This window comes from Primulina eburnea, chromosome 12 (assembly GCF_022965805.1).
Source record: "Primulina eburnea isolate SZY01 chromosome 12, ASM2296580v1, whole genome shotgun sequence".
Lineage (NCBI taxonomy): Eukaryota > Viridiplantae > Streptophyta > Magnoliopsida > Lamiales > Gesneriaceae > Primulina > Primulina eburnea.
Genome location: NC_133112.1, coordinates 36,421,411 through 36,434,653, shown reverse-complemented (window position 1 = coordinate 36,434,653; position 13,243 = coordinate 36,421,411). Strand labels below are relative to the sequence as shown.

Here is a 13,243-nt window from a genome sequence, read left to right as displayed (position 1 = left end):
ATAAAATTCATCAATAATAGAATTTACATCAATATGTTTATCTAAATCTCGTTCAATATAGAGTGTCAAACAATCGGCAAGAAAGTCATCCTCCATTTTATTGCGAAGTGCCGTCTTCACATGCTTCATTGCTGAAAAAGCCTGCTCAGTAGTGGCAGTAGACATAGGTAATGTCAAAACAAGATGAATCAACCTGAAAAAGCCCGCTCTGTTTTCTTTTTCCCGGATCTCGTTCAATAAAAGTAGACGAAGACTGATGATCGTCTCTAGGAGAGGAACATGAAGGAATTTGGATATTGGGAAATAGAAGACTTTCACTGGATTGATGTTGCATTGTAAGGTGCATTGAATAAACCGTCGCCGAATATTAGCGACGGTTTTTTAAAACTGTCGCTAATATGTGCGACGGTTTTAGTAAAACCATCGTCGATTTGGATCGGCGACGGTTTTAATTATACCGTCGCTAATAGCGACGTTTTATTAAAACACCGTCGCAAATATTAGCGACGGTTATTGAAACACCGTCGCTAAATTATTAAAAAATTTAAAAAAAGTGGGCTGGGCTACAGCCCAGTACAGCCCTTGAGTAAATCCGTCTCTGCCAACAGGTGTCATTGGCCTGCTCTTTCCACCGCAGCACATACCAGGGACAATAGCAAGTGAGATGGACTCTTCTCTCCACCACACCATACAGCTCCCGGTTACAGTGAGGTTTGCTGCCTTCTTCGTCTCTTCGTTTTCCTCGTCTTCCTTTGTTTTAGTGCCTTGGTTTTCGCCCGTCCTTTTTTTTGTGTTTATCTTAAAATGTTGGGTTTGTTTTTCTTTTGTTCTTGTTTTATGAGTCTGACTTCTAGAGTTGCTTCTTTTTTGGTTGGTTAGCTTCCTTGCTCTGTTTTTTACCTCCTTTGTTTCGCTCTCTTTAACCTTCTTTCGTCTGCTTTCACCTTACCTTGGTTCTCGTCTTCCCCCATTGCAGCGATCAAAGTCCAACAAAAAAAGGTCTTCTCTGTGTGTTGTCTTTTTTTCCAGCTTCTCAGCCTTACCTTTGTTGTGTGGCTTTCCCCCTTCTTGTCATTGGTAAGCTTCTGTTGTCTTCACTTGAGTCGATTGCTGGCCTCGACCACATGATTGAAGAGTCTCACACTGACAACTTTCAGTACTTGGAAACGGTCATCAAGGAGACCCTCCACCCTATTATACATATGTTACTCCCTCACGAATCCATGGAGGATTGTATGATTGATGGGTTCCATATACCAAGAAAATTACATATTATTGTTAATACATGGGCTATTGGGAGAGATCCTAATGTGTGGCATGATCCTGAAAAAATTTCGCAAGAGAGATTTGCTGAAACAGGTGTCGACATTCGAGGATGTGATTCCTGGCTCCTACCTTTTGGGTATGGTCGAAATAGTTGCCCGGGAATGCAGTTGGGGCTCACGTCAGTTCGATTGATGCTGTCTCAATTGGTGCATTGTTTCGATTGAGAGCTTCCAAATGGTATGTTGGCAAGAAATTTGGACATGAGTGAACACTTCAGTGGCAAGGTTTAATCACTTCCCTCTAACAAATCTTTGGAGGATTTGGAGAGGATTTTTAAAGTTTCTGGCTATATATTTGTTAGATTAAGAGATTGATTTCTTTATGTTTAATCTTGCATATCTCAAGTAGTTGATTTCTTTATGTTTAAATCTAGCATCTTCTCGAGTAGATGATTTCTTTTATTCAAGAAACTATCCACATCACGATAACCAGATTATTTGAGCAGACATGTATTCTTAATTTGTTTCGAAGACGAGTTAAAGAAAAAAAACTGTTAAAATTCTACCGATGGCAGATGGATATTTTTTTAAAAGAGAGAGAGAGTAGTTATATGCTCAAAGTATTTCCATGCTACTTATGCTTATGTAAAAATTGTTTCAACTCTATCGTTGTCTAAATTCTTGCATCTCTGATGATTTAATTCACGTCATTCTTACTTCCTTCCCTTTTTTGCATATACAATATTTGTAAAAGTTTATGAAGCAAAGATGGATTTTTGAGGGCTGTTATTATAGTACCACAAGACACTCCCTATCATCATGGTCTTTTGTTTTTGATATTCTGTTCCCTCACGCATATCTTTATGTACCACCAGTAAGTCTTTCAATATCTTTATTTTGGGAATATATATTTATTTTTATTTATCCGTTCCTCCATTTTTTGTTGCTTTGTAGATGGTTTACTATTATTCGGGTGGCTTGCGGCTAAACCCAAACTTGTATGACTGTGGAAAAGTGTGCCTCAGTCTTTTGAACACTTGGGCTAGTAGAGACAATGAAAAGTGACTCCTGAAATCATCTACCATGTTGCAGGTACTGCTGTCTATTCAGGCTCTTATTCTGAATGCAAAGCCTTTCTTTAACGAGCCTGGATATGATACTCGGTATGTTGGCCAAGAGGGAGAGAGAAAATCCAATTCATATAACGAGGACGTATTCATTCTATCGTTGAAGACAATGATGTACACTCTTAGAAGGCCGCCAAAGGTACAGATTATGAACTTTAAATCTTAAATTGTTTTGACATATAATATTATTGTCATACTTGCTATCTGATATACATCTTTTCGCACTTCTATCATTTTTAAGATCTCGTGTCCGATCATTTTCGTTCCCATGCCCATGCTATTCTATCAGCATGTAGAGCATACATGGATGGTGCTTTATTTGGCTCCTTGGTCAATGGAAGCGTCCCAGATGGTACTGCAACTCAGAATATTGGATTGTCAGGTTTGAAGGAAGCTGTTGGAATAATGTTAAAACATTCTTAAGATGCGCGATACCAGGGACAATAGCAAGTGGGATGGACTCTTCTCTCCACCACACCATACAGCTCCCGGTTAATGTGAGGTTTGCTCCCTTCTTCGTCTCTTCGTTTTCCTCGTCTTCCTTTGTTTTGGTGCCTTGGTTTTCGCCCGTTCTTTTTTTTGTGTTTATCTTAAAATGTTGGGTTTGTTTTTCTTTTGTTCTTGTTTTATGAGTCTGACTTCTAGAGTTGCTTCTTTTTTGGTTTGTTAGATTCTGCTCTGTTTTTTACCTCCTTTGTTTCGCTCTCTTTAACCTTCTTTCGTCTGCTTTCACCTTACCTTGGTTCTCGTCTTCCCCCATTGCAGCGATCAAAGTCCAACAAAAAAAGGTTTGCTCTGTGTTGTCGGCGTCCTTCTTTTTCCAGTTTATCGGCCTTACCTTTGCTGCGTGGCTTTCCCCCTTCTTGTCATTGGTAAGCTTCTGTTGTCTTCACTTGAGTCGATTGCTGGCCTCGACCGCATGATTGAAGAGTCTCACACTGACAACTTTCAGTACTTGGATACGATCATCAAGGAGACCCTCCACCCTATTATACATCTACTACTCCCTCACGAATCCATGGAGGATTGTATGATTGATGGGTTCCATATACCAAGAAAATCACATATTATTGTTAATACACGAGCTATTGGGAGAGATCCTAGTGTGTGTCCTGATCCTGAAAAATTTTCTCCAGAGAGATTTGCTGAAACAGGTGTCGACATTCGAGGATGTGATTTCTGGCACCTACCTTTTGGGTATGGTCGAAGAAGTTGCCCGAGAATGCAGTTGGGGCTCACGTCAGTTCGATTGATGTTGTCTCAATTGGTGCATTGTTTCGATTGGGAGCTTCCAAATGGTATGTTGGCAAGTAATTTGGACATGAGTGAACACTTCGGTGGCAAGGTTTAATCACTTCCCTCTAACAAATCTTTGGAGAATTTGGAGAGCGTTTTTAAAGTTTCTGGTTATATATTTGTTAGATTAAGAGGTTGATTTCTTTATGTTTAATCTTGCATAATCTCAAGTAGTTGATTTCTTTCTGTTTAAATCTTGTATCTTCTCGAGTAGATGATTTCTTTTATTTAAGAAACTATCTCCATCACGATAACCAGATTATTTGAGCAGGCATGTATTCCTAATTTGTTTCGAAGACCAGTTAATGAAAAAAAAAAACTGTTAAAATTCTACCGATGGCAAAGGGATATTTTTTTTTAAAGAGAGAGAGGGTAGTTATATGCTCAAAGTATTTCCATGCTACTTGTGCTTATGTCAAATTTTTTCAGCTCTATCGTTGTCTAAATTCTTGCATCTCTAAAGATTTAATTCACGTCATTCTTACTTCCTTCCTTTTTTTGCAGATACAATATTTGTAAGAGTTTATGAAGCAAAGATGGATCTTTTGAGGGCTGTTATTATAGGACCACAAGACACTCCCTATCATGATGGTCTTTTGTTTTTGATATTCTATTGCCTCACGCATATCCTTATGTACCACCAATAAGTCTTTCAATATCTTTATTTTGGGAATATATATTTATTTTTATTTATTCGTTCCTCCGTTTTTTGTTGCTTTGTAGATGGTTTACTATTATTCGGGTGGCTTGCGGCTAAACCCAAACTTGTATGACTGTGGAAAAGTGTGCCTCAGTCTTTTGAACACTTGGGCTAGTAGAGACAATGAAAAGTGACTCCTGAAATCATCTACCATGTTGCAGGTACTGCTGTCTATTCAGGCTCTTATTCTGAATGCAAAGCCTTTCTTTAACGAGCCTGGATATGATACTTGGTATGTTGGCCAAGAGGGAGAGAGAAAATCTAATTCATATAACGAGGACGTATTCATTCTATCGTTGAAGACAATGATGCACACTCTTAGAAGGCCGCCAAAGGTACAGATTATGAACTTTAACTCTTAACTCTTTTTGACATATAATATTATCGTCATACTTGCTATCTGATATACATCTTTTCGCACTTCTATCATTTTTAAGATCTCGTGTCCGGTCATTTTCGTTCCCATGCCCATGCTATTCTATCAGCATGTAGAGCATACATGGATGGTGCTTTAGTTGGCTCCTTGGTCAATGGAAGCGTCCCAGATGGTACTGCAACTCAGAATATTGGATTGCCAGGTTTGAAGGAAGCTGTTGGAAGAATGTTAAAACATTCTTAAGATGCGCGATACCAGGGACAATAGCAAGTGGGATGGACTCTTCTCTCCACCACACCATACAGCTCCCGGTTACAGTGAGGTTTGCTCCCTTCTTCGGCTCTTCGTTTTCCTCGTTTAACCCCATCAAAAATTGAAGTAATCGATGCTGTTGATCATGCTCGACATATCTCTTAGCTGCAGCGCATTCGCATGATGGCAGAATGACCAAGGAACTGAATTCATCCCAAAGTTGTTTGAGCTTGCAAAAATATGTGAAATAGTGTTTTGCCCCTGAACCAATCGTCCGATATCTCGGTGCAAAGCAAAAATGCGAGAACCATTCACCTTATTAAATTGCTCTTTCAAATCCGTCCAGACAACAGAGGCGTTAGTTGCATAAACGATTCCACCAAAAATTTCTCGAGAAACAGTGTTTAATATCCATGATAATACAAGAGCATTACACCTTTCCCATTGCAAGACTAATGCACTACCAGCTTCGGGTTTCTTACATGTACCATCGATGAATCCAATTTTATTTTTAGCTTGCAATGCTATCAACATAGCTCTGCTCCAAATTCCATAATTCTCAGTTCCTACTAATTGATCACTGACGAGATTCATACCTAGAGTGTCGGAGGGATTAATATACATCGGATAATTGAAATTAGGACCATTCGCCATTGTCGAGCCTCGAAATTGAGATTAAGCTGCTATGAAGATGAGATCGAAGTCGCGAGCTAAGATCGTGGATGATGAATTAGATGGATCGATTAAAAAATGTGATCCAAGATATTGGGAGCTTGGATCTTTATTTCCATAGCTCTGATACCATATCAAAATACATGGAGGGAAAACCGTTTTTGGTATATAGAAATGTTAATCAGTTATGTACAAGAAGAACAGCAACCAAACCTATTAATACCAGAAGAGTTCAACTAAGAACAAAAGCGTGAGACTAAGAATAAAGCGTATTCCTGAAACTAGCACTTAACAGAAATATTATCAAAGCCATCATCACCGTCCAAATTAGGTCAAAGTATAAACCCTGACTATATCAACCCGCCGCTTGCTCTCCTTTCTGTACGAAAGCTCTCTCCTCGGACGCCGTTGCCATCCCCAAACCCAAACGTGAATCGAGGTTAAAGTGACAGCGCCTCCGCGGTCCGCCTTGGCATAGCCCGTCGCTGCGTCTTGGCCCTCAATTTTTCTCTTTTTCCTAACATTTGTAGGTGTTTTCTAACTTGTATTCTCAGAGTTTATTATCAATGGCGCCCAAGGTTTCCAAGGCCGACAAGAAGATCTCGTACGACCAGAAACTCTGCAAACTCCTTGACGAATACTCGCAGGTGTTGATTGCGGCGGCGGATAATGTGGGGTCGAATCAGTTACAGAACATCAGGAAGGGTTTGAGGGGTGATTCTGTGGTGCTCATGGGTAAGAATACTATGATGAAGAGGAGCATAAGGATTCATGCTGAGAAGACTGGAAACAACGCCATTCTGAACCTTATCCCGCTCCTTGTCGTGAGTTCAAAGATCATTTTTTTATTTTTGTTTTCCATTCTGTCTGTTTAATCAGTTTTATTTCTTGGTTATGGATTCTTATGGATCAATTTAATGTGAATTCTTTTGTGTGACAAAATTATGTTTGAACGTAGTGAGATAAATATATACATTCCTACACCTTTCATGCCGAATATATATATTTCCAGTGGCTGATTATTGCATTTTGCAAGTTTTAAAGCTTTATTCTATATTTTACTTTTTGACGTCCTTGTACATTTATGTGGAGCGCAAAAATTCGCAAAATACAATTGTGGGATTTTAATGTATATGCTTTCCACATAACAAGTTTAATTATGGATCGATTGTATCTTGATTCTTTAATTGTGATGGAGGATTGGAGCCTAGTTTGTTATTGCATTATGCTCGAGTGATTTACTTTTTAGTGGAATTTAGCTCAAATTTGTCTTTTGGACAGGGAAATGTGGGACTCATTTTCACCAGGGGTGACCTGAAGGAAGTCAGTGAGGAAGTTGCCAAGTACAAGGTGAATTGGTTTTTCAAAGGTTTTTATGTCCGTGTTTGTGCACACTTTCTTCCACTAGGGTGATTGTCTTGGTGATATGTTAGTGCCCTAAATTGAACCCTATCCGAGTGCTAGTTTCTTCTGTTCAAGAGCAAAATGATATTAATTTTTTGGTCAGTATATCAAATTAATCAATTTATTGTTCTTTAATTTTTTTGTGTATACATGTTATTCATATTTTGAACTTAGTTTTGCTCAGAAAATCACTACTGGTTTTTTAATCCGAGATATAAAGCAAATGAGGTTTTTAGTGTATTTTAGAAACAATTGAACGGAAATGAAAATTGTGCCTTTGAAGGCTCTTAATGGCTGTGTCTTCGAACTTTATTGGCTCGTGTTGGTCTGGTGGCTCCGATTCTTAGACTGGTGTGCCTACTTGATTGTCCACAGGTTGGAGCTCCTGCTCGTGTTGGTCTGGTGGCTCCAATTGATGTCGTTGTCCCACCTGGGAACACTGGTCTCGATCCATCACAAACATCTTTCTTCCAGGTCTTTTTATAATCATTTTCTACATTATTGCATTTCCCTAATTTAGTAATTTTAGATGGTTTCTAAAGATATTTCGTTATAGGTTCTCAACATTCCAACTAAGATTAACAAGGGTACTGTTGAAATTATCACCCCTGTGGAACTTATCAAGAAAGGTGACAAAGTCGGTTCCTCTGAAGCTGCATTGCTTGCAAAACTTGGAATTAGGCCATTCTCATATGGTCTAATTGTCTCACTGTCTATGATAATGGATCGGTCTTCAGCCCTGAGGTACTTGATTTGACTGAAGATGATCTCATCGAGAAGTTCGCCATCGGTGTTTCCATGGTCACTTCCTTGTCGCTTGCCATCTCATACCCAACCCTTGCCGCAGCACCACACATGTTCATTAATGCCTACAAGAATGTTTTGGCTATTGCGCTTGAAACCGATTACTCCTTCCCGCAAGCAGATAAAATAAAGGAGTATCTTGCTGTATGTAGTCATGTTACTGTTTTTTAGTTAGGGTATATGATGCTCCCTTTGCCTGATTACTTGATTCAATGTAAACTATGCAGGATCCAAGCAAGTTTACTGTTGCAGCTACTCCAGCGGCTGCTTTGGATGGTGGTGCAGCTCCAGCTCCGGCTGCAGCAGCCAAAGAAGAGGAGAAGAAAGAAGAGCCTGCCGAGGAGTCTGATGAAGATATGGGTTTTAGTCTTTTCGATTAAGGCTTATGTTGATTCTGATTTGGCTCTTTCCATTACGTAGTTCGGAGTTTGAATTTGAGTTTTTGCTGTTACAGTACACTGCTTTGTCTTCTTTGTTAGTTTTGGGATGTCTTGGGATTGTTTGCCAAATGCTTCAAGTTTTAGTTTACGTTCTTTGTTTTGTTCAAGTTACACTGTACTCTGAACTAGTGCCTTTATTGCTTACTTTCCAAAATACACTGTTATAGTGTTATTAGTGTTCTGTTTAGACTGTGAATAACCGGTTTAAGTGAGCTGTTATTTAATAATTAATTATCATATGCTCTTCAAGATCTGATATTAGGTTTCTTTTGTATTGAAAGATTTGGTTTTTATTGACTTTGAAGAGAAAAATTAAAATGGCTTTAATAGATAAATTAAAAATTTATAATAATTATTAAAAAATAGTTAGATGTAACTATTTGAAAATTGTTGTCAAATAGTTTTGTTATTACAATATTGAAATAAATATTTATGTAACCTTAAAAAATTTGTACGAGTGTCTTGGAAACTTTTATCATCGATGTATCTATCAATCATTATTTTATCGGGCAAATTCAATTCACGGGTCTTGCGAAAAATCGAAATAACATAAATATAAATTGCAAGTAATTTTATCCTATTTCTATTTATGTTTATGCATATGTTATTTTTCGATTGTTATCTTATTGTATTTCAGCTTCAAGAACTTGTGTTTCTGATTTAAGAGATTATTGATTTAGAAGTTATGTTTCTGATTTTAAAGACTAGATTTTATATAGACGGTCATTAAAAAAAAATTGAGTAACAAATGCCATTATCTTTTTTATCATTTGTGTCCCACTTTTTCTTTGTTTCACAAATTACGAAAATAAATAAGTGTTATAAATCATAAGAAAAAATAGATAATTCATAAGAGTTAATATCTCATTGAACTTAATCATGTCATATTTATGTTGATCACAATCATTTAAATCTAGAAGAATAATAATCTACAACAAGAAATTATTTATAACTCTTACCTTAGCTGATTTTTTTGCATCAATTGATTCGTTAAAAACTTAGTTTGATAAGATGGATGTTATGGAAATTCATCGGGACTCAAATGATGTTCTATTAAAACTTTAACAATAAAACCATGTGAGAAAGCTTAAGTGGAGGAAAAATAGTACAAAGATATGTATTATTTTTAGATGTCCTTCCTACAATAGATACACCTCGTTTAAATCTAACTAAACAAGAATATTAATCTATAACACTCTCCTTAGTTGATATTTTTTTTGTGCAGCAACCGATTCGTTAAAATCTTAGTTTGGCAAATGGATGTTTTGGAAATTCATTAGGACTCGAGTAATGTCTCGTTAATACATTGACAGTAAAACCATGTGGAAAACATGAGCGAAGGAAAATGAGTAAACCCATAAATACTTTCTTTGGATGTCTTCTCGACAATGGATACACCTCGTTAAAATATTACAAGGAAAAACTAGTGTGAGAGAAACCTAATGAAGGAAAAAAATAATCTCTCACTATTTTTTAATTATCTCATTAAAAACCATTGTTATGAAAATCACGTGAAAAAAAAGCATAGACAAGAAAAAAAAAATACAACTTTGAATGCTCTCTTTTTGTAAGCATAGGTTGAAATTATTAAATAGTCGAATTTTGATCTTGTCCACTAGTTTGTCAAAAATTGATGTTTGTGATAACTTTGTAAAAAGATCGACTACATTACTTTCCGTTGTTGCTAATCTTTTTATGTAAATTCATAAATTCACTATTGCAACTTGTGAGATACGATGATGCTAAATTATGCTTGGATATTGTACTTGAACACAAAATACGTTTTCTCCATCTCCAAGTTGGTGAAAAAGATGGTTTGATTAGTCAAACAATCATCAATGGACACGACTTATAAATATGAAAATATTTTAGTATATTTTCTGCATACTATAACTTATAAATTTACATTTCACGTAAGATATGTTTTTTTTTTTTTGAGGAAAACTTGCAAATTTATTAAGAGAGGACAAAGTCTGGGTTTACAAGTTTTACTAACCAATAAGGAAAACTCCCATTTTTCCAAACAAAAGGATTGGGAGAAAAAATAGCAAAAGAAGCTAGAGCATGTGCAATCGTATTGGCAGATCGCCTAACATGAAAGAGATGTCGAATGCCATTTTGCTCAAGAAGTCGTCTAATATCCTCCGCACAAGATCCAACATAACTCAGATCTTCCTCTGGACACATGACTGCTTGCACCGCCAGAAGAGAATCCGAGTTAATGTGATTAATGGGAATATTATGCTCCTGCACCACCCTTATCCCAGCAGCAATCGCTCCAAGTTCGGCGAGGGCCACCGACTGAGGCTTAAAAATCGTCATACCAAACGCTAGTACCATCCTGCCTTCGTGATCTCTTACCACCCCTCCAATCGCAAATTGATTAGAGGTTTCCTTATACGCTGCGTCCACATCAAGACAAAGCTGATTGAAAGGAGGGGCTATCCAAGAGCAAGGTGAAGGGGGTGCAGTAGGCGGGCATGTGGTTTTGGTTTTCAAATGTGCGCTTTGAGCAGACTGGAAATCATGCAGTAAAGCCTCACTCCAATCAACATTAAGAACCTTCATAGTGCTTTTTTGATTGTGTACAATCTTGAGTCTCTCGCTCCAAACAGCATAAGTACGCATAGCAAAGAATTCGAATTCCAGTTTACCCAGTTTCTCCTTTATCCCAATGAAAATATCAAACACATCCAAAAACCGAACTTCTTTCAAAATTTGCCAATACCCCGAATATTTCCAACATGGTTTAATAACAGGGCATGCAAACAATGCATGGCTAGTTGTATCTAGGCCATATTTACAAAGAGGGCAAACTCCAGAGGTCGGCACATGATGAGCACTCAGGTTGACAGATGTTGGGATTATATCATTCAACGCACGCCACAGGAAAATACGTACCTTTGGAGGGAGGGAAAGAGCCCATAGGAATTTCCACCAATCCTTTAGAGGCAGAGTCGAGCTATGTGAAGGAGAATCATAGAGACCGATTTCCGCTTTGTATCCCTCCTTTACCGAATATCTTCCTTTAGAATCAAAAAACCAATAACGAAAATCTACTTGCCTTGAAGCCGATAAAGGGATAGATAAAATATTAGACGCAATGTGGGGCTGAAAAATTGTGTTCACTATCTGATCATTCCATCTACCATTGTTGATAAGTGTATTCACTGTTCCATACTCAGCCCGGTCAGATAGACTGGGCGAGAGACATCCTCCACCAGGTATCCAACGATTATCAAAAGTAGAGATGTGTTCTCCATTTCCCACATGCCAAAGCAACCCTTTCTCCATAAGAGACCGGCTCCACATAATAGATCTCCAGATATAGGATGGATTACTCCCCAAGGAGGCAGCCATAATATCTTGATGACGGAAATATCTCGCTTTGAGAAGTCGTGCAACCAGAGATTGTGGTTTTATTATTATGCGCCAAATTTGCTTAGCCAACAAAGCTTTATTAAAAGTCTCAAGATGACGGAAACCCAAACCTCCCATACACTTTGGCTTGCAAAGAGCTTTCCAAGATTTCCAATGCAACCTCTTCCTTCCTACTTCCTCACCCCACCAAAAATTCGCACAAACCTTTTCTATCTCCTCACATATGGACTTTGGGATACGAAAACAAGACATTGCATATGTAGGAATAGATTGGACAACAGATTTTAACAAAGTTTCTTTACCCCCAACTGAGAATAATTTACCACTCCATCCCTGCATCCTCTTTACCACTCTTTCCACCAAATACCGGAATTGTAACTTTTTATTCTTGGCAGAGAAAACTGGTAGTCCCAAATACACTTCAAAACCATGCACAACTGGAATAGCTAGCATTGATTTAATAGTATCCATCACCATTACATTAGTATTCGGGCTGAAGGATAAAAAAGATTTCTCAAAATTGATCAATTGTCCCGAGGCTTTTTCATATAAATGCAGGCAATTAAGCACTCCTGCACAATTTTCCATAGTAGCCTTAAAAAATAAAAGGCTATCATCTGCAAAGAACAGGTGGGTAATTGAAGGACAATTAGGGGCAATTCGAACACCAGAAATAAACTTTCTTGCTTCAAAAGAGAGGAGCGCAGAGGATAATCCCTGGGCACATAAAACGAAAAGATATGGGGAGAGTGGGTCTCCCTGCCGAATCCCCCTGCTTGGAATAAGATTCCCAACCAACTCTCCATTAACCGAAAAAGTATACTGCACTGTCCGAACACATCTCATGACCTTTTCCACCCAAATAGCCGAGAAACCCAGCTTAATCATAATACCCTCAAGAAAGCTCCACTCAACCCGATCATATGCTTTACTCATATCAAGTTTCAATGCCGCATACCCCTTGTGACCTCCTTTTCTATTCCTCATCCAATGAAGTGTCTCAAAACCCAGGATAATATTATCTGAAATCAAACGCCCTGGGATGAAAGCGCTCTGGAACTCGTTAACTGAGTGTTCAAGTATTGATCTTAGTCTGTTAGTCAAGGCTCGAGCGACAATCTTATAACAAACATTGCACAGACTAATGGGACGAAAGTCCTTCATAGTCATAGGATGCCGCACTTTCGGAATCAAAGTGATAATGGTTTCATTCCAACTATCAAGAGCAGCTCCTCCATTTAAAACTTGCAAAACAGCCTCAATAACCTCATCACCTATCACACCCCAAAATTTCTGATAAAAGAACACAGACATACCATCAATCCCTGGAGCCTTATCTGGATGCATATCAAATAGTGCCCTCTTGACATCCTCAGCAGAGAAAGGTGCACATAGAATCGTGTTAAAATCTGCATCAACTCTAGGCTCAACACAGTCAAGTATCTTACTTCTATCAACATCTGTAGGGTTGCTCGAAGTAAATAAATCAGAATAATAATTCTCAACAATATCGGCCATACCTCTCG

General features: G+C 38.0%; 2 protein-coding genes and 1 long non-coding RNA gene across 3 annotated transcripts; 2 read left to right on the top strand and 1 right to left on the bottom strand.

The window, feature by feature from the left end:
* Nucleotides 1-2,068: 2,068 nt before the first annotated feature.
* Nucleotides 2,069-2,799, top strand: LOC140807769 (uncharacterized). Its single transcript, XR_012112756.1, has 3 exons — nt 2,069-2,139; nt 2,220-2,531; nt 2,634-2,799. It is a non-coding gene; the product is annotated as an uncharacterized lncRNA (long non-coding RNA).
* A 2,331-nt stretch (nt 2,800-5,130) lies between these two features.
* LOC140806865 (uncharacterized) lies at nt 5,131-5,670 on the bottom strand. The gene has a single exon (XM_073163386.1). The coding sequence runs from the start codon at nt 5,668-5,670 to the stop codon at nt 5,131-5,133; it is 540 nt and encodes a 179-aa protein (XP_073019487.1).
* A 389-nt stretch (nt 5,671-6,059) lies between these two features.
* LOC140807570 (large ribosomal subunit protein uL10-like) lies at nt 6,060-8,544 on the top strand. Its single transcript, XM_073164484.1, is given in 6 exon segments — nt 6,060-6,512; nt 6,970-7,038; nt 7,468-7,566; nt 7,649-7,796; nt 7,799-8,040; nt 8,124-8,544. Coding segments are annotated over 6 exon segments (969 nt in total). The 5' UTR covers nt 6,060-6,254; the 3' UTR covers nt 8,277-8,544.
* Nucleotides 8,545-13,243: the final 4,699 nt, after the last annotated feature.